The sequence below is a fragment of the Parus major genome, chromosome 2 (genome assembly GCF_001522545.3).
Source record: "Parus major isolate Abel chromosome 2, Parus_major1.1, whole genome shotgun sequence".
NCBI lineage: Eukaryota > Metazoa > Chordata > Aves > Passeriformes > Paridae > Parus > Parus major.
Genome location: NC_031769.1, coordinates 32751954 through 32774466, shown reverse-complemented (window position 1 = coordinate 32774466; position 22513 = coordinate 32751954). Strand labels below are relative to the sequence as shown.

Sequence of the window (22513 nt, the reverse complement as noted above, 5' to 3'; positions counted from 1 at the left end):
CAAAAGTTACATTTAATGTTCCAATGAAACAAAATGCCTTAAAACCTTTGTATGTGATTCTAGACAGTTGATACACGAAGGAGACATACTAGAGAGCATGAGGTACTTTCCCTCCCCCATTATTAAGAAAAATTCCAGTAACACTACCTACACAAACAACATTCAAAAAATAAATATTTGAACAAATTTCTGTCAAAGCTGGAAAGAAAGTTATAGTAGTCTCAGATTTTTTTAACAGAATGATGAAGAAAATAAGAGAATAACAATAAAGCTATTAGAAAACAAATATTTATTTCAGAAACATCTTCATTTGGAAAACACTCACTGGCATACTGATAAGCTACCAGAATTAAAATCAGCCACAAACGCTCTACAAACCTTGTGTTTCTGTAGATTTTGTCAGGTACTGAGGATGTGTTAGTAAGCCAGAACTGTAAAGTGCTTCAAGAGTTTAGCTCAATCTTTCAAAAAAAAAAAAAACAAAAACCTACACTGTCTTAAATAAAAATGGTAATATCCTTCCCAGCATTATTCCAGTTTTTAATCCTTCCCACCTTTTAAATAAATTTGCTAAACTTTTTTTTTTTTTAATGTGTCGATCTTAAAAAAATATAGGAAAAAAATATCCAAGTAATCAAAATCTCTGACTGGCAGTAACAGCTATTTTTAAGCTACTTTTAGTGATAACTTGTTGCTTTAATTAAACATTATCACTTTTACATTAAAAATAGCTTTACTGCTAAGTCACATACAAGCTGAAACGGTGAATAGATACATTTGTGCAATTCAGTAAGACCTAACAAAAAAGAAACCCAGGTTATTTATCTTACAAAGTGCTACCATCAACAAAATACAGTGGCTTAAAGCAGTTACCTAAGAGATGTTATTCTCAAGCTATTAAAACCTGTTTCTAAAATTACACAGATTCCCAGCTGGATGCTTTAAAAAAGCATGCCCACACATGTTTATGCTACCCCTTACTAGCTGTGTATTTAATAATCTGTTGTTTCTGTAATTCACATGTTTAAAATGCTCCTTTGAAAGTAACCACAGTTTTCTTTAAAAAGGAAGAAAAAAAGAAAAAAAAAAAAGAAAGGCATGTATTTATATCCATTTCTAGGCCAGTAACTACCGCACTGAAGTTAATGGGAGCTTTGCTAGGGTGATCAGACCCCCTAGCTCTTTTTAATAGCAGTTAAATGTCAAATATAAATACAACACCACAGTGAAACATATTCCTTTGACAGGATCTGGGACAAGACACTACGCAGCTGCTGTGAACAATAAAGAGCAAAACTGACATTTAATCAAAATAAGTGTTGGTGGTTAAGAAGTTGTGTTCAAGCCTGCCTTTTGTTTGTGAAAAAGTCAATATTCCAGCGTGGTAACTACAGCCACAATGAAATCGGTGGCTCCTGTTATTCAGAGAGAGTGGAGAGAGCCACATCCATGCAGGATGTTAACAGCTACGTGATTATCATCCTCTCAGAGGGAGATACTCCCCATTTCAGCTGCTGAACACCTCTACCAGCACCTTCAAATATAAATGCTTATAGTTAAACATGTTGGGTGAAATCCCGGCCCTAGCGAGGTCGATGCAAAATTCAGCTACTGGTTTTGATGGACCTCATCTGTGATTTTCTCCAGGAATGAGTATCCATAATACCCTGGGAGCTGAGAATCTCCAGCAAGCCTAGAAATGATGTAATTTTTATTTATATTTCTAAACTTCTAAGCAACCATGCTCAAGAATTTTTGCCTTCAGTACTTACGCATGATAAAACCAGTCTTTCCATAAACATTACAGAAGGACCAGAGTAAGATGTATTTATATCTCAAATTGTCAGCAGAATATAGTTTGTACGAAAGTTGTTTTGCTGATGTTGCTGAGCTACTTTAAAAAGTGAGTACCTTGGTGGGGTGTGTAATTTCATCACCAATGTCAAATGACTTCTAAAGATGAAACTTCTCTGATGCAAATGACTAAAAGATGCTTTGAATATGTTTGATATGATATAGCAACTTATAAGATGAAGAATTAAATTATCTTTATTTTTCAAATCCGAGACATGCACTCACTGAGGGAATTATTTTAACTGCCACATATGTCAGAAGAGCATGACTCACCCAATACTGAGATTTTAATAGTCACAAAAACATAAATAGGTAGCAATGTAGACCTACACCAAGATACATTAAAAAAACCAAAAAAATCACCAGAAAGATAGTCTCAGCATCTGTTTTGAGTATTCTGTAAGGACGTACGTTTGCATTAATGATGGGTCTTTGAGGTACACGTTACCAGACAGCCCTGTTTGTGTGGTACACATAACCAGTAAACAAAGCAGAAATTGCTCTGTACTGTCCTTAAGGTAGCAATACAGGAATGGTTTTTCATGATTCTTCAGAAGCTGGGCTTGCTTTACATCCACATGAAATGCTGTCATCACTAGGTCCGAGCCCGGAGGATGAACTGCAGAAAAGGGGAGAGGGGGGGAGAGAAAAAAAAAATAAAAGGAGGAAATTGGTTTTCACAACACACTCAAAGCCTGAGTAACAGAGGAGAACTTTAATTATCTCCAGTCACAAAGAGAGACAGGAAATTTGGACTTTTAATTAGCCATTTGGAGTGCAGTTGGATATTTTTTTAGCAAGATAATTTAAACGCGAATAATTCAAGTCTGACTAAATGAAATTCACATAATCAGAATGCAGATAATTGAATTTCTACTGCATTCATTAATTCAGTGTGGAGGTGTGTGTGAAGACTTCTATGATGAGCTGTCACAGCTCAATAAAATCTCAGTCAATTAATTTTTTCATTATCTTAGTATTACATCAACAAAAAAGTGAAGCATGTGCGTGTGTATGTATGGATATATAATCTCAGAAAGTAAGGATATACAGAAATCACCTCTCTGAATCAGAGTCTGCATCATTTTTTTCTTTTTTTCTCTCTTCATCTTCTATAGGAAAACGTCTGTTCAGAGAGGCAAAACTGAGAATCGCATCAGCAACAGAGTATTTGGTCTGTCCAGACACACAGGCCTCCATATCTTCTGGGCTTAGCTGAGTCTGTAAGAAGAGGTGAAGCCTACTATCTGAGAGCAATAATGCATCTTGTAGCACCCTGGAAAAGCAAAAAAAAAGGCAAATGTTTATATTTAACCTGCACACACACACACAGACACACACAGATATATTCTAAAGTGTTTTCCCAGAACAAATTCTAAATGATGTCCTGCTTTTAAAGTTTTCAGATGAATCCTAAATCAGTAACAGAAGGCAATGAACGTAATAAATGATTAGGTGCGTGTTACTTTCTTATTGCATTATTTGGAATTTTAGGTGAGTAAAAACATGAAGCTAATAGTTAGGCACATCTGCTATTAGAATAACTTCAAGGACATTTCTTCCATTTAACCATCTGCTATTACCACATGGATCAATTAATGATTTTTAGGCAGTTGGAGGCATATACTCTTAAAAAAATTTGGTCTCTCTCTTTTTTTTTAAATAGACAAACTTTTATAAAAATTACAAGTCACCGATTTGTTTGGTGGCATAGAGAAACAGTGTGTAGGCAAAACAGACTTCATACATGTGCAACATCAGGACCTTGGAATACCTGTCAACAACTGAGCCAACCCGAGCCAAAATTATTTACACTGTCAGAAGTATTTAAGCTAGAACAAAAATGCTAATACTGAACATTGGTTTTAATTTATTTGCAGATAGTTTTCAGGGACTCTTAAATTTTCAAAAATCAGTTTTAAAGTTTGGTTCATACGTATTTTAAATTAAGTCTCCAAATAAATTTAGCACAGAGTATTTACTTGAAACATATGACAGTAAACAAAATACAATACATTTCAGTAACACAGAAAGTTGTAGAGAGACTTTTTCAAGGCCTGAGAATTGTGGATCATCATCACTATTTCTGAAGAAAAGATATGCAACTTTTCTTCAACATTTCTTTAAATGGGAATTCTTTAAAAGGGAGTTTTTTACTATACAAATCCTAGAATGATTAACAAGAAACTTCTTCAATTTGTGTGTCTCGTTTTACTCATGTAATAAAGACATCAGAGGCTATTACTACACCAAAGAGTGCTCCAGAGAAAATTATTAAAATATCTTTAAACAACTCCAAGCTACTCAGAGTCAATATTTACCTATTTACACCCGTTTAGGCTACAGTTTTTACCAAAAAAAGTCATTGCTGTGCAGCAGGAAACAAGAGATGACATTAATGTAAGAACTACTAAGAGCAGAAAGAAATATTGCATTTTAAAGGTACTCTGACTAAAATGAAAAGTGTAACTGATTAGTTCCTTCTCTTGAATAAGATTAATGGTGTGTTTGGACCATAACGTTTTAAACACAAATACATTCTGAAAACTGTTCTCTAAAGCGGCCAACGTTACAATAACATTTAATAAACACACGAAAGGATTTCTGGCTTCATTCAAGCCCATAAAAATCTGTCAAATTAAAGTAAGTAGCAGGAGATGCCTACATGAAACCACGAGTTACTTGTGTGCATGCACATTTCACTTGCCTAGGTGAACACGCAGTCTCAACCGAACAACTCCAACTCTGACACCTTCCAATGAGGAAATGTCTCCAATGACCCTAATGATCTACTGGGTGTGGGTGAAATGGAGTCTCAGAAAGACCAGATTTTGCTCAAGTTCAAAATAAGCACACTTTCATACACAGAGAAAGCCTTTTAAATCCAATCCGAATTCTCGCAATTTTAACAGCAAATAGACATCTGTAAAACCAAAGTGCGTAATGCATTAGTAGACAGAAAAACTTCTTTGTAGTCTAAAATCCAGCAAAGGCTGTGTAAAAATGATTCAAAACAGAATTTACAGGTCCACACACCTTGACAGCAACAGCTTCATGATTACAGTTTGAAAAGCCATTATTCAGCAGCCACTAGAAGAGGATTTCAGCCTTGAATCTTGATAAACCCACATTCCAAACAAAGACAAACATTGCAACAAAAAGCAGAGGTATCATTCCAAACAATAAATCCACTTTTATAGTTTATGGAATTGTGAGAGTAAATATTCTCCTTCTACTTCTCTTAAAAAAAAAAAAAAAAAAAAAAGAAAAAGAAAAGAAAAATAATGTGCTGGAGTTTCCTGTAGAGTAACTACAGTTACTGTTTTTCCCAGGCACAGTGAGGGGATGCACATTTCTGCAATTCTAACATTTGCGTGTCTAATGCCAAGTAACACAGCAAAAAGCCAAGTCATTAAATTCTGTGAATGGCATTTAGTTTCACAGTTTTTCCTCTTGCTGTACCTTCAAAAGTTTCCTGCCAACCAGTGAAAACACGAGTAACTAACTGTTCATGAGATTACACTACACTTACAGCTCTGTTGCTGTTTGAAATGTATTTTATTTTCTTTATAAAATAACGGGTAATCTTTAAAATTGATTTTAGATGGTTTGAGGCATTACACCAGAGAAGTAATGAGCACTAATGTCAATGATATTGGACACAAATTCATTTTAGCTTTATTTCATGTCCAGTACAATTCTGCTAAGCCTTGAACTGCTAAAGCACTGTTATTAACTCGGCAGTAACCTAACACATGGAACAGCAAACAAAAGTGATAAGAGTACAGACTGATCAGGACCTCAAGGCTACTGTCCTTTTTCTGCAGCTATAATTCAATTTCCAATTTTACTTTACATTGGACTCATTATTTCACAGTAATTTTCTTTTCTGCTTCATAGTGCCATCTGGAGGTGAAGGGAGTGAAGAGAAACCAAGGCACAGCAACGAAAAGATGTTCATGGAGCTAATCACACCCACACTCATATATATATATGTATATATATGTGTGTTCACATTGAGACCAAACACTCAATGCATTTTGCAAGTCATTTAAAACCACCCTGAAAGCAAATATACAGACACCTTTTAACTGCTTGTACCCTTGAAGAATTTCTGTTCTCTCTTAATTAAAAAATAGCTGCTTCTTTTCCCGCCCCCTCTGAACCAACAGGTTAGACTGCTTTTTAATTGCATGCTTCAAGCAATCAAAATGAGCAATAAATTCTGTACTACCCGTAAGTGTTACACTTTCCTGTTCAAAATACTCTTTCTTCAAGGGAATACCCCAACATTTGTCACCAGATGGTACTAATAGTATTACGTGTTGGTATAGCAGTTGCTCTCTGGGGCTTTTGCTATCCTGGGGGCTGACTGTGTGAAGGGCTGTTCATTTAAAAAGTAGACTTGGCTTCAAGGACTTAAAAAATGAAAATTACAAACCACTACCTAAAAATGAAAAAGGCAAGAGGAGGGGAGGAGTGTCACAGCATTAACACTCGGATGTCTTTGCGGAGGCTGGACGCGTGCGCGGTCTCAACACAACTGGTAGCGCTCCCAGTGCTTCTTCAACACTTTCCCTGCAGCCAGTGCCAGGCAGGGCTGTGCTTACAGTGATGTAAATCACCACTCGCTGCCTTTGCGCTACTGCAAGAGTCACGGCTCATGGTATTAATTCCTATAAACTGACTGAGCATATTTAGAACAACAGACCTTCTATGCACGCCTGCAAGAAGAACGAAAGGCTAAACCCTGCACGTCTTGATCCCATCAGTGGTCATTACTTGTCAGAGATTTCACTCCTCTTGGCCAGATTGCTCACATGCATAATGACTACTTACATGATTAAGGGGGCTGCAGGATAAGGCTACACATTAGAATTAGAGATAATAAAATAATTTTTTTATTCTCAACCATCTTTGTTTGTAATCTTGCAGTAAATGCTCGTGATCTCTAGACCTTTAAAGAAGCAGGACTGAAAAACATCACTTCACAAGCAGAAGAAATAATGTCATTTTCGAGGAAATGCTGGAACTATAGGAGGAATATTTATCTTTTCCTGTGTTATGGCAAAAATATTTACAAAAGAAAAAACATGTGTTTTTTCTTATTTGGACAAGGTCCAAAATCTGGTTTTCTTCAACATGATTTTATTAGGTATATTATACACTGTTCTGCTGGAGAAAAACAACATATGGCTGAACAGTACAACTTAATCCTAACTAAAGATTTCCTGTATCTACTGTAACCTAATACAATGACAGATGCACACTTGAATGTGTGTGGAAGGTTAACACTCCGATTTTGTTTTCGACAAATTTACTCTGCCCATTTACATCAGATGACGGAGAGCAAGGGAAAAACCCAAGGAGCTGAGAGGCGGGGGATGACAGCCTGTGCTGTGGTGCCCTCTATTGAGCATCCAGCCCCTCAGCCCCAGCCCACACCAAACAAAGACCCAGTTTCCTCTTAAAAAAAGCTGACTGTCTTTCCTCCTTCACTTTTATAAGGGAGGAAATGTTACTGGTATCAAGCAACTGTGAAGCAACTGTTGGGTATGTGATAATGCGTGCGGTTAGGAGGAGATTTAGCCACATGTGCCTGCTACACATTATTCCCTCACCAGATAGGAAATACCAGCAAGGCTCCATTGGAGAGAGGCATCTTGCCCAAGGTGGTTCCACCTGCCCCACAACTGCCAATGCTCCTGGCCTGAGCCTCTGGCAGGAGCAAGCTGGCATCCATTCCTTTTGGAGCCAGTCTCCCACTTTCCACACCCCTGAGACAGCACCCAGTGGAGACACCTCCAGAAGAGACCTCTGGCCCTGCACCAGCTGCAGCTTGTGGGACTGCAGTGGAAAAGGCAAGGAGGTGGGAGGAAAAGGACAAAACACCAGACACCTTCAGAAAATGGCTCTTCCTTAGGCAGATGAATTTTGGGTGGCTTGCTCACTGCTACATCAAGCCCAATGCATGGCCCTCTGCAACAGCAACACTATGGATGCCCTCTGTTCCCTGTGGATCCAAGCACTTCCTTTCTCAAAACCCTCAGTGTCTTCCGCCCCATCATAAACTGCATGTTTGAAAAGTGATTGAAGAGTAATCCTTCTCCCTAAATCACGTAATTTTTTGGGATCCAACTATATTCAATTTTTTAAAAAGTCATCAATTGAACTCAACTTCATTTAAAATGGCTTTAATTAGTTTTCTCATGAGCAAACCCAATACATCTTCTGTGCGGGTAATCTAAATCCCAAAGTTAGACATGCAGAGGATCTTACAAAAACTAAAATGATAAGGTAGTGTTTTAATTTTGACCTCTAGTTTAAAAATAAACTTTTCCTGTGAATTTACAGGCATCCTCAAAGGATGAGGATACTTAGCAGGAAAAACACATAATTTTCCTTATTCTTACAAAGTAATTCATAATTGAAAAGGGGCTAGCTGACTTCCGTTAATGCAAATGGCCTCTTGAAATATTAAATTATGCCCAGACAAGAAGTGAGCTTTACAGCTCTTCATCACTCAGAGATAATAACCTGTAAGACAAGTAGATCTTACCCTGCATTTGTGCAGTAAAACCAAATCAAAATGGGACACCTGTTCCCAGATTTCACCAAAGTCTAGTGCTTAACTTCCCAGCTGTTGGCCTAATTCTTACGCTACTGTGCTCAGCACAGAGGGGCTCCACAAAGGCTCTAAGTACACACTGTGCCCTGTGCTAACTCACCCTGGAGTGGGAAGTGAGGACAGACAAGAGAACTCTGTAGCCATCCACATATAGGCAGTATAGAAGTGTTCCCAGGGCCAGGAGATGAGCACTAGAGAGCCTCCAGCTGCTCAATCCTGCTCCGCAGGCATGTGGCTCCTGCACAAGCAGGCTCTATAGCAATCTGGTCATACAGACACAAGGCACAAACCAAGACTTCTGAAGATCTAAACACCCTTTTCAGAGGTGTCTTGGATCCTGACAACACCTGGGATCCCAGCATCACAGGCAGGCATTTAAAAATGTTACCTGCGAACCTCTCCCCAGACAGGTCCATATAGGCTCGAATCTCATTTCTTCCCACTGCCTCAAAGAAACACCAGTAGGATTGTGAACTGTGCACAGTGACTGCTGTCATTGCTGGGATGAATGGAGCCCTCAGCTTAGCAGTTTTGGGTTAGGGTCGCCCCTTTCTAATGTATCAGAAAGGTACTGCTCCACCTGGCATTGCCACCTCACAGAACATGCAACATCCAGACCCAGAGCTTCATTAAAGTCAAGCGTGTGTATTATATGCAATATGTATGTAACATATGTGTATTGTACATATATGCATATTGTACAAATAGAACATACATTTATGCAGAACATATGTGTGCATTTTACATGCCTAAGTATATTATACCTATATGTTATACACATGTCTATATATATTGTACTAACTGTCGTTAGGGAGTTCCACAAATTCAATTTCAGAAAAAGAATCATAACCTTTGGTTCAGAGTCATAAAATGGGGGGATGGGGGGGGGAAAGCATCATGGCAGCATTGCTGAGCCAATAGGAAGATGCCTTCTGTGTGGAGCAGCAGCAGCAGCAGCAGCAGCAGCACAGCAGGGCCAGCCAGCAGAGGGCAATGGTATAGTGAAGTGCCAGGCCACTGCATCTCAATACAACCTCTGAAAATTCCTTCCAACTGCTCCCCAGGGCTGAGAGAAAGCTGACACTTTCCTTGCATTCAAGTTCAAACATTTAAATCGTTACCTTTCCATTGAGTTGCTTCTTTTCCCACTCCTGAACTAACAGCAGCATGGTGAAATGCTCCACGTGCTGTCATTTTCTGCTGACAGTACTCATTTAAAGCTACAGTCATCCACTAAATTGGAGCATGAGGATGTCTCTTAAGATCATCTACCTTTCTCTTTTGCCTTTTGAAGGGCAGACAGCAGTTGTAAACATTTCTGATGTCGATATACCTTGTTACCAGGCTGGCCTCTTTGCCATTTTAAAATGACAGTGTTTTTTTAAATGCACTACTCCATGGGACAGCACAGCTAAGACAGAACTGCTCAGAGCCAGGAACCTGAGCTACCACACTCTTCATATTATCACTGACATGCTTCTAGGAGCACAGCCCTTCCATTTCACTGATTTTCTTTCCTGAGGCGTAAAAATACCCTCTAATCCTTTTCTGCTTTCTCTTCCCTGTCTCACATGCCTTCAGCCAGTATTTATTGGCTGACCTTTTGGCCACAGATCCTATATACCCGCATGCAGAATATTATTTCTGCAGCAGTTAGCTGTCCCTGCCTTCAGCTGCTAAGCCTAACAAATACACCTCGGGACCGATGATTTGTTGTCTGTTAGGGAGGCATATAATACATGGACTGGAAAGAAGATGAATAGCCTGTACTTGCAGTGTTTCACCATGCCCTTACCCCGAGCAGCAGCTAAAGGCAGCCGGCAGAGGTACACACAGCTCCTGCCCCAGCAGCTGTGAGCAGCCTGCTCTCACACCAGCAGTGCCAGAGCACAACAAGAATGGCAGAGAAAAACCAGAAAATTACATCAACAGGGGCTCAGCCACTGCAGAAGGTGAAGTGGCCACAGCAGTGGGACTGAGGGATGCAGTACTGAAACTCATGCACTACTCCTTTGTAATGCAGGTCAGGGTCTAGCTAAACCTGATGAATGATTTTATACAGATTGCAGCTACACTGAAAATAGTCACAACTGCTAGAGCTTGCTTATGTTAGTGGGACTGGTCAACAAAGTAATTTGCATTATAGGAAAGCTCTGTGTCAGGAAATCTCACTAGAGAATTTTCCCAGGCTCACAGGAACATTGATTTTCCATGAACATAAAGGGGGGTGGTTTTCTTCTTTGTACAAGAATATCCAGCTCCTTATTGAAAGCTACAAATAGACATCACAGTGAAAGATCTCCCAAACTAAGTATGCAATTGCAAAGTGATTTAAATCTAAGCTTATTATCTATAATCAGTGCAATGAAACACAATGGAAAAGCTCCAGTTGAAGTCTCCTTGTAATCAATAGAGCTGAAGTCACGTGTATGAATTATGACAGTGCAAGTTAAAAAATAGAACTAAACGTGTAGCATGTACAGATGACCACACGGTGGCTCTCAAGTACCAGAGATGAGCTATTTTAAACAAGGAATTGATGACCTCATAAAAATCTCAACACCTCTGGATAGGCTGTACTCACTTTTCCAGGAATTCTTGAAGACCTTGACGGCGATGGTCCACGTGATTAGGATTGTTCATATTGAAAAAGGGAGTTCTGGATGGCAGTTCAGGTAGCTGTCTTTATAAACAGGAAAAAAAATTCACAGTTAAAACCAAATGTGAAACAGCAGAGAAAAATGCAGTAAGCAAATACCAACCTCAAGCATGTGAAAATCATGGGTTATGTTTGAGAAATCGATTTAGGAACACAAGGTTGACAAACTGAAGGGCTTCTCACACACCTCAAAGGGGAAAATAAATTAATCTGATTTTTCTGGTCGAGTTGTTAAGCCTGCATCCATGTCTGCTAGATTTCTTATGGTGCTTGCAAGACCTAAGCACACTGAAGAAGGACAAAGAGGAGGTACAAACACCTACACTAGACTGTTATTTCTGCTATCTGTACATAGCAGAAGAAAATATAGTTCAAGTCTCTTACAAATTAGAGGGGGGGGGGCTCACCAAAAAAAGGCTGTAAGTACAAACCACATTCTGCTGGGTTTAAAGCACATAAAATGCACTTTGCAGAATAAATGTGTAAGAAACACAGGATACTTTCCAGATCTGATTTCTGCAGTTCTCTGAATTAAAATGAAACAGTCCTTGTCTCCATGCCTGACTGATTATTAAATAGCCATATATAAAGTTGCTCACATAAGCACTGCATTGCTCTGAAGCCTCTGCCGGAGCCAAACAAATTCTCGATAGCGTCGTCTAACACAGGATGTTTTCCTTGTAAAGCATATACTGTTTGTCTGTTGGGAAATAAAAAACATTTACTTTGCAAATCAGCTTAAGCTAAAGTGCAGGCATGGTATTAACAACACATCCAAGATGTTTTACTAATGCCCGAGATACCAATGGAAAGCTTGACATTAATTCAGTTTATGTTAAGGACTGTGCTTTAACTCAAGGCAAGACTGGTGACAGTTTCTACTGCTTCTCAGGGAAATATTTTTCATTGCTTTCTTTTTAAAAGCAAGAGATTTGGATTACAGTACAACTTACAGTAACAGGAAAAATAGACCTCAGAAAAAGGTTTCAGTAGATAATGCCAATCTTTGCAGGGGAAAAAGATCTTCATCTTTTGCATAGTTGCAATCCTGCAAACAGCTATACAGAGTTTTTCCAGTGTGCAGTCCCATTTATGCCAAACCAAAGAAACCAATGTGACTGCTCTCTGCAAGTAGCAGCATTTGGAAATTTTCCCACAGAAGACAATTCCTCACTAGGAAAATGCCAATTCATCAAAAGAGAAACAATCTATGAAAATTAAATATTTTTGCTAAATTTTCCCATGGAGCATACATTTAGATGAAATCCCACATACCAGACAGGGACTCCATTAGAAAACTGCCTACAGTCCAGCCCACCCTCCCTGCCTGCCAGGAGCCCTAACTCCAGACAGCCACAAGATGCAGACTGTAGAGAGCACAAAGATGACAGCCTTCTGGAACAGAGGAGCACACCTAGGGTATCACACAGTTTAAGAAGATAAATGCTCTAAGAGCTGGGTGGAAGGGGAACTCAGCTGTCCTAAAAACCAGGCAGACTTTGTCTCCAAAACCCCTGGGATTGTGGTGGCAGGAAGCTGGATTTATGCTTAATAGCTTCGGATATGCCCAATGATGGATCATATATTTGGGTTTGGCTGGGGGAAAAGTAATATTCTTCACAGTAGCTGGGGCTGTGTTTTGGATCTGTGCTGAAAACAGTGCTGGTAACACAGGGATGTTTTAGTTACTGCTGAGCACTAACTTGGCTTGCACAGAGCCAAGGTCTTTTCTGTTCCTCACTCGACCCCACCCCACCAGTGAGCAGGCTGGGAGTGCATGGGAAACACAGCTGGGACAGCTGATCCAAACTGACCAAAGGGATATTCCATACAATACAGCATCATGCTCAGCAATAAACTAGGGTGGAGGTTGGCTGGGGACTGCCACTGAGGGACTGGCTGGGCACTGGTTACTTGGTGCTGAGCATATGTTTTCATTTGCATCACTTGTCTTTCTACAGTTTATCTATTTTTTTCTTTATTAGTATTTATGTTATTACTAGTTATTATTATTATTTTATTACTACATCTCGATTATTAAACTGTTCTTATCTCAGCCCGTGAGTTTTCTCTTTCATCCCCCAAATTCTCTTCCCTCCATCCTGCTGGTGGGGCAGAGGATATGTGAGCATTAGATTGTGTGGTGCTCAGTTGCTGGCTGGACTTGAATGAAGACACATAGGGTCTAAACAACATCTCCCCAGCTCAGCAGTCACTGAGAAAGCCTTAATACACTTTCTATTCAGAGGCACTGATGTCTGTGAAACATTAATACAGCACCCACCCTGCCAAATCTACACAATTTATATTTTCCAGAAATTAAAAATATAATTGCTTTGGAAGCAGTACTTGAAGCATATTGCAAATTTAAGTTTCACAACTCTGATTGCCACACAGGAGAGAAGTACTTGTCACACAGACATTTAATAAGTCATCATTTGACTGCTTGCTGTCATACACTAACTGCTTAACTCTTCCACACAGGAAGGAAATGCTTTTGGTTTTACACCAAGCATTAACCATGTAACTTGGTGCTCTCAAATACCTCTATTTTACACTGCAATTAAAATCCTTGGATCTAGATTTGGCAAATTAGGATAACACCTTCCATATGTCATCCACCAAAGAACAACCAATAAAACAAAATTATGTACAGGACAGACTTGAGGCACAAAAGCACCAAAATGCCAAGTGCATTCCCATTAACGTATGGTGGACTATAATCACAAATCCAAATGCAACTACTTCACACATCCAAGCACCACTAAATTAGCATAATATGAATGTCAAGGTACACTGAAAACAACCACATTGCATCAACCAAGTAACGTGGCAAAAAGAACTGAGAAGAATTTAAAGCACAAATATCCAGGTAGTAACTTGAAAAGGAAGTTGCTTTCCCATGAATACCTGAACATCAACATTCTTTTAAAATGGTAAGGTATCACTGACCGTAACAGTCCTCTAGTTGATAAGTAAAGCTAAGAATTGCCTGTTGTAAGACATTGTGGAATGCACATGTGAACACATTAGGTTCAACCCCAGCTCTGCCAGACCTACAACACGGCCAGCGGCAAACCCCACCTTACCTGTTCCACTGCATCCCAGCTGTTAAAAGAGAATAATAGCCTCCAGCATCCCAGAACCAGAAATTCCATTTTTATCCCAAAGACAACCCTGGCTTGGACAGAAACGGCAATAAGAGCCCAAAGAATCTGTTCTCATATTTTTATACTTACGTGAATAAATATCTCGTAGTCTATGTAGGAATGCCATGAGTCTTCTTTCTGTATCCTGGGGTCTCGCACCAAGACAGTTACAAATTCCTGTAAGTGCATAATAAAAAGCAATTAATTTCAGAAGACAAAGGCAGCCTTAAAGACTCTCTTGATTGTTCTGCTGTTCCACAAACTACTGAGTCAGATTAAAAGATGAACTGCTGTTTTATTGAATTTTGCAACCCTATAAATGGAGAAGCATAAAGCAATGAATCATCTGAGCTACACCACATGTCTGGGAAAGTCCCTGCCAAACCGCTAGCTGAAAAGGAGTATTTCAGATGAAGTAACACTCTCAAAACTCATACATGTTTCACACATGGGAGCTGAGATCTTGGTAGTGACAAACTAAGAGTCTAACATTCAAAGTCACACACATAAAGGAGGATGAGGCAGGTGTTTTAGGCTTTTCCCACATTTGTAATCAACACTGACAGAGTACAGCTGAAAATGCAGCACTGGGGCATTTCTGTTCCAATCTGCCCATCAACCTGCCCAAGGAAGCAACACAGCTACACTACAGAGCAAAATTCCCCATTTTGAGGGGACAATCATATAGAGTATTTGTTGTAGAAGCTATCATATCTAGCTTACTTACTTGTAATTTATTGTATCTATGTAATAATCTAGAGGGATCCCAAAAGAGAGAGGGCCTGTGGATGTTACTGTAATGTAACTGGGCATCACTAATGTGAATTGGAAGAGACTGAAGAATTAAATGTTTCTCAATACTCCCAGCTAACGATCAAAATTTTCTTGTAGAAAAAACAAAACCAAACCAAACCACAAAATCCTGATAAATCTGTATATTCATGTTAGGATGTAAAACATTCATTTGAAATACAAAGGTCAGAAGTGTGCTTAAATACCTGCTACTTCTGGAGCACATGCACAGGCTACCCTACTCCAGTTGCTTAAATAAGCTATTCACCCCAAAAGCTAATCCAACCACTTAAGGAAAAGTGTATCACTTTAAGCTGTAGATATAGTCCCCCTGAGAGGAAGGCACTGCGCAAGATCTCCAGGTACAGGAATTGACTGTGGGAGGAATGACAGCGTCTCTGGTAAAAAACATGCTTTTTTTAGTACATATTTGCATAAATCAAGAAATCTTGAACTAGAAAGCTCTCAAAATGGGTCTTCCTATGCCCAAACCAAAGATACAAGAATAAAAGCTTTACTCTTCAGCCAAGTCATCTCCTCTAACACACACTTGCATGTACCAGCACTGCAAACCTCCAGAGGACTGACAGGAGAACAATAACAACCGTGAAAGGTGAAGATACACTTTTTCCTGAACAGCCATGCCACTATGTACGTAGCAGTGAGACATTCAAGGTCTCGATTAAATCATTTTCCTCCCTGATTTCCAGGTATTATTGCTTCAGAGATGGGGAGCCTGTTACCTGATGGCTGGACACAGCTTTTGGTTTTATGTCACTTAGCCCAGCTACTGGTCCCAGGGGTGTTTCCTGTATAAGTGGTGGTTACCCTTCTGGTGAGTATCATGAACAGCTTGCCAAAGAAAGCACATTTTAAAGGCTTCTGCCACCTCTGCTGCTTCTTTCTTCACTGAAGAGCATCAGAGGGCCAAGTCTCCCCTGCAGCTTTTTAACCCCATGACAGCATGACACAAGGGGAACAAATGAACAGAGCTTTAATCATTTCAACCAGCTGAGGATCATGCCTTTACTTTTACAAAATTACTAGTGAGACATATGAGAAAGTTATCTCTGCTCCAGAGAAGATATTCAGCAATGTGCTGAACACAGGAGAGGACACAATTTTTTTGGTTGTTTTTCTCCACCTGCCTCACTGTCTATAATATTTACCATACATAGGTAAGTAGGTAAAGTAGACTTTCAGACTCACTGTACTATCTTTTTATATCACAAGTTTTTGTCTTCTCGAAATTCCTATTTCCCTGTGTCCCAATCTTCTCCAAAGCTGCAACCACTTCTCAACATACTTTCTTTCCTTTGCTGAGCACTAAATGCATCAGTCCTGCAAGTGGAAGAAGATAAATTATGCCAAGAAGCTTAAACAGGACACTGCACTCCTCCTCCCCTCAACCACTGCAGCACAGGAGTCACAACCTCAGGCAGCCTGCTTATAACCTGACCCCAGTCTCCTTCCTCTCATCTACTGCTCTATCAGCTTCTTGTTGACTTTCCTTTTGTCCAAGTTCCCCACATTACCCCATTTCCAAATAACCTTCCATAACCCTCTCCTTTGTACAGAATCAAAACAGTCTTTGAATAAGTATACCTCTTTCAAACCTTTATAATACCAAAGTATTGTGACTTAAAGTTGCTATTGGATATGCTGTCTGTCAGCTGTGGCTTACTCTGCAAATCATTCCAGACCACAAGATTTACATTGGAAAACTTCTGTACACTTTTAACTTGTAATTAACTATTCACTGAGTTTCAACATGGAGGAAGTTAAAACCCTTCAGACTCTACCTACCAAAGAAATCAGACCTGCTGTATATGCTGTGGCAGGCAGTGTCTAAGCAGGAAAGAACTGAGGCAAGAAGAAAAATGATCTGCAGAACAGCAGAGCACCTCAGCAAAATGCAGCCCTCACACACAGTCATTGTCAGCTTTGATTTGAAACACTAGGATTTCAACAGAAGACTGGGTGTTCCCTTTTCCCCCCCCTTATTTACCTAAAAAAAGACAATACCGAGCTTAGAATGAAGCAAGATAAACAGTAAGCAACTAGAAATGAAAAATAAAAATGTACAGCCTTTCTCAAGATTTCGGGTTACTTCTCCTATTCATCTCTTGAATCCAGGAAGTGCATTCCCATTACAGATTTTTCTGCTCTGAAACAGTGGCATTGCACATATAGACTGTTCCTTCTCTTTTGACCTTTTGCCTTTAAGTCTTCTCCAGAACACAAGATCCCACTGGGCAAAGCAGCACTGCTTTAATCAAAGCAGAGCTAACCACGCAGTATAAGTGATGATCCACTGCCAGAAAAGATGCCTATGCTTTTGCATCCCTAGAGTAAAGGCCAATATTCACACACAGGCTATGTTATTGTCCAAGCAGAGTTAGGTGGCAGAATACTCCTCTGCAAGATTGCTGTCATATGCTCAGTCCATCCTGCATTGATTGGTCACAAACAATCAGCAGATTACAGCAATACTGGGTAATAACTGCCTTTCTCTTCTGTATGCATTCCACTCCCTCCCTATTTTGCTATAAAAATGAGGACACTTTAAATAGACATGTCTATTCTCAAGTCATGCACTGTCCACCTGGGGGAGGTGACGCTGACCTCTCCCTCCCACACACCACTTGAAGACTAACTTAATCATTTGTCACAAAACTGTATTGCAATCCAGCTGTACAACATGGGAGACTTGGTACAAAGACAATCAAGGTTTCAGGGACTTTTTTTTTGCCAGCTGAAATCCTCTACAAGTTGTATTACTGCCCTGCCAAGTGCTGCTTGGTTTTTCCAGAACTGCAAATCTAGCTATTATGTCACATTACAAGTATTTTCAGTTTGGGCTTTTGTCTCTGTTGTTGTTGTTTGGGTTTTTCCCTTGGTTGTGTTGTTGGGGTTTTTTAATTGAGGGGCACAATACATGCATTTGTATCAATGAATTCAAGAATGTGTCCTGTAACACTTCAGAGCAACAGTTCTCTCAAAACCAAAATTTGCTGCTGACTGTTAAAAATGTCCAGGCTTAGGCAAGGAGGCCTCTTGTACTGGGAACAGTATATACTCAAGAGAAAGCTACTGAAAGATGTGGCATCTCCATTTATTCCTTCTCTCTGGAAACTGCTAAATTCAGAGGCAAATAATTTTCTTTCCAAACTGCTGAAGCTATGACTTTGATATGGATCCCAGCAGCCACGCTGGCCTATACATCTTCATAAATATTCAGAATCTTCAAATCTGCCCCAAAAGTAGTCATAACTACTTAACAAGCAGGAACTGCAGAGCAGTTTCTCTGTCTGGATGTGCCTTTTAATTCTTGGCTAGACCAGCCAGTTGAAGCAGGGCACTGGTGGTATTTTGCTAGCCTGTCATCAAGGCCAGGAGCAGTCCAAGTAGAAAGTCACACATAAATGACAAAATGGTCAAAGTGACACCCAAACCTGGATTACACCTACTCCCTCATGGATACAGATCTATGCAAAGAACATGAGTGTTGACAGCAGACTAAAAGGTGCTGTCACTGAGGTCACATAGATACTAGCATGTTAAAAGAAAATGGTCCTTTTGGATCTGACTCAAAAGGAAAAACAACCCATAAAGGCAGCTGAAGCAAACACAAGAAATCTTTCTTTTTTCTTCCCCTTCTCTCTTTTCTTTTGTTGGATATATTTCTGCACAATGCAATGGATTCCTCAAGAAAAAGCAGAAGCCTTACTATATAGAATTTGACTATAAAAAATGTGCCTTTCTCGGAAATCGCTAACATTTTCCTACTAGGAAAACAGGAAATCTGACATGGAAATATCTATTTTTAATATGAGGGGAAAATCTACCACAGGAAAAAGGAATAAAAAAACAATCTCACATTGGTTAATTATTTGTATTAATCATTTCAGCTGTATTTTAATTCAAATATCTATGCTCAGGATTGTATCAGGTGATGAGCTTGTGGTCCTATTACACATCTGATTAGTCAATAACCCCTGAAGAGTAATTTTCCACAAAGCTCCCAAGAAAAATAGCATATCCCACCAGGTTGCTTGTTAGTAAAAGGATCAGACACAAAGGACATGAGACTTTCCATGTTGTGGGTGTTGGCATATTCACTCCACACATGCTGTGCAGTAAAGTTGATAAGAGACTAAGAGCTGAGACAAAATAATTTATTGAAACTTTTAATGTTCATTGGACTGAGCAGAGGAGAACATGTAAGTGGGATTCTTGTGGTCCATGCAGCTGGTAATCAGAGTTCTGACCCAGATCCAACCATTAGTCCTATAAAATATCTAAAATTGATAAAAAGAAGACGCCATCAAAATCCTTCTCTCCTGTCTGAGCCCCTTATGCACAGTCACTTACTCTGAATGAATATCTGAGTCTTCTATCAGACGTTAACAGAAGGAACTGGCACTGCATCATTCCAGAATATTCTGTATCCTGGCAACTAAAAGTATGAAGAATACAACCAATCTTTCCTGATCCATGTGAACATTAATGAAATTCAATCCACAGCTGCCAAACTTGAATCCTTTTTTATTAAAGCTTAGATATGACTTACCTGTTTTTCATGTTTTGGTGTCATCTTCACTGGTTTGTAGTAAAAAAAATCAACCTGAAAAAACCAAAACAGAACAGACATCAGATTGGTATTTAGTAATTATTTAAAGGTCAGTACCACTTTTGCTCTTAATAGATAGTGGAAAAAGCCAGGCTTAGTGCCATATATAGCAGAAAATATGTTTGCATTACCTGGATCTCAGAATTTATTAATTTTAAAAAATAATCCCTTTTTAGAAGCATTGGGCTAGTCCCCTTCTCTGCATATTTGTCATATTTGACAGTCCAGTGATGCATGCTCATCTCTGGAAGTCAGTGCTTTTCTTCTCTGTTCCAAGAGCCATCTCAGGGTTTCATCCTTGTACCCACCTTCCAACATCTCCACTCAGCCAGCATTCCCAGCACACAAATGCAGCCAAGGCAGTGCTGCCTGTGCCTCACTCCCAGGTGCCCAAGCACAGGTCTGCATCACTGCAGCTGAGGTCCAGAGACTCTAAAACATCTGAGTCAAAAGAATCAAATGCCCATCTCAAACATTTTCCTGAAACTCAGCGAACTGGAGACACAAACTGCTTGGATCCTGCAGGAGAGCTAAAATTCAGGCTAAATTTCACAGTGCTCCTGTTTTCAAACCTCCATGTAGGGAAAGGTATAATTACACCAAATTGAAACATCTTGTCATTAACTTACATTTTAAACCTACTCTTACACTGAAAATCCCAGTACATTTTTAACTGTGTCTGCAGTCCAATCCAATAAACCAGACAGTTTGCTCAGGACAGGTACCCACACAGGAAGAGCAGGACAGCTTTTTTTACTTGCCAGCTTATATACACACCACCTCCTGTTTAGTGATAAGAGAGCTTGAAGCTGCTCTTGTTACAACTACATATTTAGGTCAAGCCCAGCCAAGGAGTGTTGAACACCCCACCCCTGCCCACTGCCTCTTAGGAGCAGTTTCAAATTACAAACTCCACCCATTTTAATAAAACAGGGCACAAAGATAAGCACACATACATTTCTTTGCCCAGGAAATTATTCTGAAACAAACACTTTGTTGTCAAGTTTCTATAGGGTCAGTCATATCAAAATAGGATACTCTGTTTCCAGATAAAAATGACCACACATAAGACTTCATCCTAAAGGGTGTCCTTGTATAGTATACACTCTATACATTGTATATATACAATACAGTCATTGTTTTGTATAGACTCCAACATAGTTCCCATCTCCATGAAGATAAGGCCATCATTTCACTTCTATAGCTAGAATGGTACTGACAAAATAGGAATATCAAAAACACACTCAAATTTTCGTGTTTTGTTGGGTTTTTTTAACTCCATTTATGTATGCTTAACTAGTATGTATGTTCTGAGCTGAAGTTATAGAAGAGCACTCAAACACTGCTTGCTGCACAGGCTCAGCAGTGTCAAGCATCTCTGCAAGGTGAGGGTAAAAATTTGACTCACTGGTACTAACTGCTGTTAATGAGAAAGTAGGAACTTTTCTTTTGGGGAGATAAATGGTTTTTACCTCACAGGAGAGCGTAAGCACATATCACAGATCTTTCATAGAATTGCATAATCATTTAGGTAGCCTCCAAGATCGTCAAGTCCAACCTTTGACTGACCACTACCTTGTCCACTAGAACATGGCACTAAGGCCCATATACAGTTGTTCCCTGAACATCTCCATGGTGACTCCACTGCCACCCTGGGTGCTCCATTCCAACACTTAACAAGCCTTTCAGTGAAGAAATTCTTCCGGAAGTCCAACCTGAGCCTCCCCTGGCACAGCTTGAGGCCACGTCCTCTTCTCCTGTCACCAGTTGCCTGGAGAACAGGCTGATCCCCACCCAGCTACAGCCTCCTCCTCTCAGCCAGCTGTAGGGAGCAGTAAGGTCTCCCCTGAGCCTCCTCTTCTCCAGGCTGAACAGCCACAGCTCCCTCAGCTGCTCCTCGCAGGACTCACTCTCCAGACCCTTCCCCAGCTCTGCTGCCCTTTTCTGTCCAAGAAGAACTTGAAGATATCCTTCTCCAAGTGAGGGACACAGAACTGGACACAGGACTTGAGGTGCAGCCTCACAGTACAGACAAAAAACCCACTGCTCAGTACAGACAAAAAAAACCACTGTGTTTGGCTCGGGCTGTTTGAAGAAGATTCTTTCTGCTATCTCTCCCAATTGAGTATAGTTGTAAACCTATATAGTTTGAGGTTATTTTACCCCCCCATTCTGATCTGGTTTAATGTGTTGTGTTTTTTTTCAAAGTGGCAGTTCAAATTTTTTTCCAGTTCTGTGTCTTTATTCCATCAAATTCTGCAGTGTGTTTCTCTGCTGTGCATAAGCTGATTTAAGTGAGAAATTATGCAAGCCCAAAATATCTCATTCCTAACACTGTTTGCAAATGACAAGGCTGAAATAGCACGTTTCGTTTTGTCATCTGTTTTTCTAATGACCGAGTTATGTGTTGGTGCAGGTTAACAAGAACAGTTTAAACTCCACACAGCCACCACAATTTTAAATATTTCATGGCAAAAAAATTAATATTTCAACACCAAAAAGCTTCCTAAAGTATTTAAAATACATCAGATTTTCATCAAGTAATTTATATTTTAAAAAAATCAATAATGGAAACGCAAGCCCTGCAAAGCTGCCTTTTTTCACTGATTTCAGTGAGATTGCCCAGTCATGCTGCAGCCACTTGCAAATATACTGAATGCAAAATTCTGTCTGGTAGCAAGACATATGTTTGGGGACTTCTCTAACACATAGAGAAGCAAGTGAAGCAGAACGCACAGTGAAGCCAGTGAAACTTCTGCTTAAGAAGTTATCTTTTTCTCTTGAGAAAAAACTATCCA

At 39.7% G+C, this 22513-nt stretch overlaps 1 protein-coding gene across 7 annotated transcripts in view; it reads right to left on the bottom strand.

The window, feature by feature from the left end:
- Nucleotides 1-272: 272 nt before the first annotated feature.
- SNX10 (sorting nexin 10) overlaps nt 273-22513 on the bottom strand; it is a 30480-nt gene continuing 8239 nt past the window's right edge. For 4 of the 7 annotated variants that reach the window (XM_015618799.3, XM_015618798.3, XM_033511887.1 and 1 more), the window contains 6 exons: nt 19656-19709; nt 14381-14467; nt 11741-11841; nt 11067-11165; nt 2915-3130; nt 273-2473 (listed from right to left, as the gene is read on the bottom strand). In XM_015618799.3, coding sequence (XP_015474285.1) covers nt 2395-2473; nt 2915-3130; nt 11067-11165; nt 11741-11841; nt 14381-14467; nt 19656-19679 — 606 coding nt within the window. In that variant the 5' untranslated portion in view covers nt 19680-19709 and the 3' untranslated portion in view covers nt 273-2394. Of the gene's footprint in view, nt 2474-2914; nt 3131-11066; nt 11166-11740; nt 11842-14380; nt 14468-19456; nt 19542-19655; nt 19710-20344; nt 22238-22513 lie in introns of those variants that run through there. The other 3 variants (XM_033511885.1, XM_033511888.1, XM_015618800.3) reach the window with 3 other exon arrangements.